A 3783-nucleotide genomic window follows, 5' to 3' on the forward strand; every position below is an offset into this window, starting at 1 on the left:
GGGGGCGGGGCACATGACGAAGCCCCGCCCCCTGCTTCCGGCCGCCCCGCTTCCAGCCCTCATTCAGCCAGGAGGAGGCAGGAGAAGAGGGAGGGTAAGTTGCTTCCTCCCCGCCTCTCCCCACCCCTGCCTGCCTGGGGCCAGGGAGGGCCTTGGCGGGGCTTCCTCGCACTCCCGCCGGCCTTGCAGGTCCACCGCCGGGCCCCTGACGTCAGGGGGTGTGGCATAAGCTAATGAGTTATGCTAATAAGTTCCCCTAGCTCTTTTTCTACGAAATGACCCCTGAATAAAATACACTAGATTAACAGTTTACATGCACAGACATTTTCCAAGAAGATCATTTCCGAGGGCAGCCATGTTGGTCAGCAGTCGAATAGCTGGATTTGAGCCCAGTGGCACATCGGAGGAAGGGGGAAATCTTCTACCTGGAAAATCTTGTGGGTCTCTAAAGGGCTCCTCGACTTGAACTGAGGTGCAGACATACTCCAAAAGATTCTTAAACCAGGAGCTGGGTATAGATGGGTCGGTGTTTCCTTCCCCACACAACCACAAAGCTCCAGGTCAGACTGGAACTGGAGCTCATTCCAGCCGAGAGGTTGCCATTGCCTTCATTGAATCACCCAGGAAACTTCAGTCAACAACCAAGTGAAAACAAAGAAAAGAAAAACACATTTGCCTGTCAAAGGATCTCCTGAAAAGCACCATCGTTACTGACTGAAGGGTTGCCAACACCAGGTTGGGGAGTGGAGCCTGAGGAGGGCGGGGTTTGGGGAGGGGGAGGGACCTCAATGGGGTATAATGCCATAGAGGCCACCTTCCAAAGTGGCCATTTTCTCCAGATGAGCTGACCTCTGTCTCCTGAAGACCAGTTGTAATCCCAGAAGATCTCCAGCCACCTCCTGGAGGGTGGCAACCCTAAATGGGTACCAGTCACCAGTAGAAGGATAGCAAGGCAAACATCCCATGGGAAGAAGGTTCAGAGTCTCTTAATGTGTCCTTCAGCCCCAATCAGGAGAGGGCACAGGGTTGCCAGCCTCCAGGTGGGGCCTGGAGATCCCCTGCAGTTACAACTGACCTCCAAACTACACAGATCAGTTCCCCCTGAATAAAATGGTTGCTTCAAAGGGGGGACTGTATGGCGTCATAGCCCTGCTGAGCTCCCTCCTTTTCCCCCCCAAACGCACCCTCCCCAGTAGGGGACACAAAGCAGAACCAGGTTAGAAAAGCTGAGGTTTCAATCCAATGCTGCGTGATGAGATTCTCCACAAGATAACTGAAAACAAAAAGCATTAAAGGCCTCAACAAGCCAAACCAGAACATTCAAATGGGACCCTTGTGATTTCCCTTCTTTTTGATCAGACGGTAATGTCTCCCCCCTCCCCACCTCCTGTAGCTGATCCCTGTAGCTGATCGAGGAAAGACTCACCCGTATGGAGTAAACCAGGGCTGCAATTCCCAGAGGCAGGCAACAAAACAGCATGGTGAAGATGGAATATGCCAAGTAAACTTTTTCATGGGTCGGCTGTACAGGGACAACGAAGGTGGTGTGCAGTGGAGGTTGAATGACAGGCCCTTGGCCGGGCACTTCACTGTACGGGGCATAATAAGGCTGGTACCGAGATGGCATGGTGGAGTTCGCTGACCCATCAACAGGTGGTGGTTGCTGATCGTAGGGCTCTTTTTCGGAGTAGGGTGGCGGGTTCGGGGCAGACGGTGCACTTCCTTGGTAGTTCAGATGGTCCATAGTGAAAAGGTCTCCTTCTCAGCTCTGCAGGGGGATTCTCTGCTCTCAAAATGTTCTCACTGTCCTCCCCGAGTATTCCTTTCCCTGCTCTTCCGGTTACTCCCCGCTGAACACTCTGTCACCTTCTCTTGGTTGCAGGTTGGTCCTCTTCCATCTGCTCTGCTCCGACTACTATCCTGTTCTGTAGCCCTCTGTAGACTGGATGGAGCAACCTCCCCGTGCCTGCAATAAAGGAAGAGCCAGCAAGTGATTCAGCAAGGCATTGTGCACTGAATCACCCCAACAGATAGAGGAAAGGCGTGAGAGTTCTGTGAAGGATGACATTGCCCTCTTGCTAGAGAATGGAAGTTCTGCTTTTTTCCATTCTTGCTACGGGACACTCGACCCTATTTTGCATGAGGTTTTCTCCCGTTTACGCAGGAGCGTGCCATTTAGTAAGACCAAAATACTTTTCCTGCCAGAGATATTCTCATTTCCTGTTCCCCCAGCTAAAGTAGAGCCGTCCTCTCACCCGCCATTTCCCATTTCCCAGCATACACAATTCACGGAGCATTGTACAGCCGGAAAACGAGCAAACTGCAGGGAAAAAAGAGACTCAGTAAAGAGCCTCTGCTTGGCATGCAGAAGGTTACAGGCTCAATCCCCAGCAGTTAAAACGAATAGCCCGAAGGTGATGTGAAAGACCTCAGCCTGAGACCCAGGAGAGCCACTGTCAGTTTGAGTAGACAATACTGATTTTGATGGGCCAATGCTTTCAACGGTGGACGCTATGCCATCACACCCCACTGAGGTCCCTGTCCTCCCCAGGCTGCATCCCCAAATCACCAGGAGTTCCCCAACCTGGATCTGGCAGCTCTACCCCCTCATCCCCCTCCGGTGGCCAGGGGGAACCTGGCAACCCTGCACCAGACCGCTGTTCACAATTATACGACATATCTGAAGGCAAAGCCAATGATCTCGGGCGTCATGCGTAGTGTGGTCACAGGGCCCATATTAGGATCACAGGGACTGTATCATTCCAGTGGGAGCAGGATCGCGGCCCAATGTGTGCCAATTAGGGCTCTACTGGTAGCAGGAGCTCCTTTGCATATTAGGCCACACACCCCTAGTGTAGCCAATCCTCCAAGAGCTTACAGAGCTCTTCTTACTGGGGCTACTGTAAGCTCTTGGAGGATTGGCTACACTAGGGGTGGGTGGCCTAATATGCAAAGGAGCTCCTGCTACCAATAGAGCCCTGCAGGTGGTTGTCTTCAAGTGGTCACTGAAGGGCAGCACCTAAGGACACTCTCTGTTTGACAGCAGGGTCACAGGGTATGATTCTGCTCCTTTCTCTTCCAGTAATGATGCTTCTACACCACATGCTGTCTGCACAAGGCTGCTGGCAGACAGGATTTTGTGGCTTGTGGGACAATTATTTTCTAGGTGGGGTTGCCATTATTTGCCATAATGAAAGCGGGTGGAACACCCCCCTCTCCCTCCCCTTTAAATGCTTTTGTGAAGAAGCAGGGGCCCTTTAAGGAAGGGGACAGAGCCCTCAATAGCCCCACTGTAGCTACAGGCCAGCTGCTGGGTAACGCAAGCCAGCTGCTTCAGCCAGCCACCATCCTTTTATTTCTTTTACTTTATTGATTGGTAGGGTTTTTTCCCCTATTTCTTTTATTGACTGGTAGTTTTAAGCTGTGGTGGCTCAAGTGGTTAAGACGCTGAACTGCAGGCTGTGGAAGGTCAGTAGTTCAGCAGTTCGAGACCCGAGTGTGCCGCATGACAGAGTGAGCGCCCGTCTCTTGTTCCAGCTCCTGCCAACCTAGCAGTTCGAAAGCAAGAAATTGCAAGTAGATAAATAGGTACCACTTTGGTGGGAAGGCAACAGCGTTTCGTGCACCTTGGTGTTTAGTCATGCCGGCCACATGACCACGGAAACGTCTTCGGACAGTGCTGGCTCTTCGGCTTTGAAACGGAGATGAGCACCGCAACCCTAGAGTTGGACTTGACTGGCTTTCAAGCAAGGGAACCTTTACCTTTACCTTTAGTTTTAAGTG

The 3783-nt window shown here is 52.0% G+C and overlaps 1 protein-coding gene across 1 annotated transcript in view; it reads right to left on the reverse strand.

The window, feature by feature from the left end:
* The window catches only part of LOC107107825 (interferon-induced transmembrane protein 3-like), a 3380-nt gene extending 1636 nt beyond the window's left edge, over nt 1-1744 (reverse strand). The window contains exon 1 of the mRNA XM_015408175.1: nt 1427-1744. Coding sequence (XP_015263661.1) covers nt 1427-1744 — 318 coding nt within the window. The remainder of the gene's footprint in view (nt 1-1426) is intronic.
* Nucleotides 1745-3783: the final 2039 nt, after the last annotated feature.

This window comes from Gekko japonicus, unplaced genomic scaffold (assembly GCF_001447785.1).
Source record: "Gekko japonicus isolate JY-2015 unplaced genomic scaffold, Gekko_japonicus_V1.1 scaffold5269, whole genome shotgun sequence".
NCBI lineage: Eukaryota > Metazoa > Chordata > Lepidosauria > Squamata > Gekkonidae > Gekko > Gekko japonicus.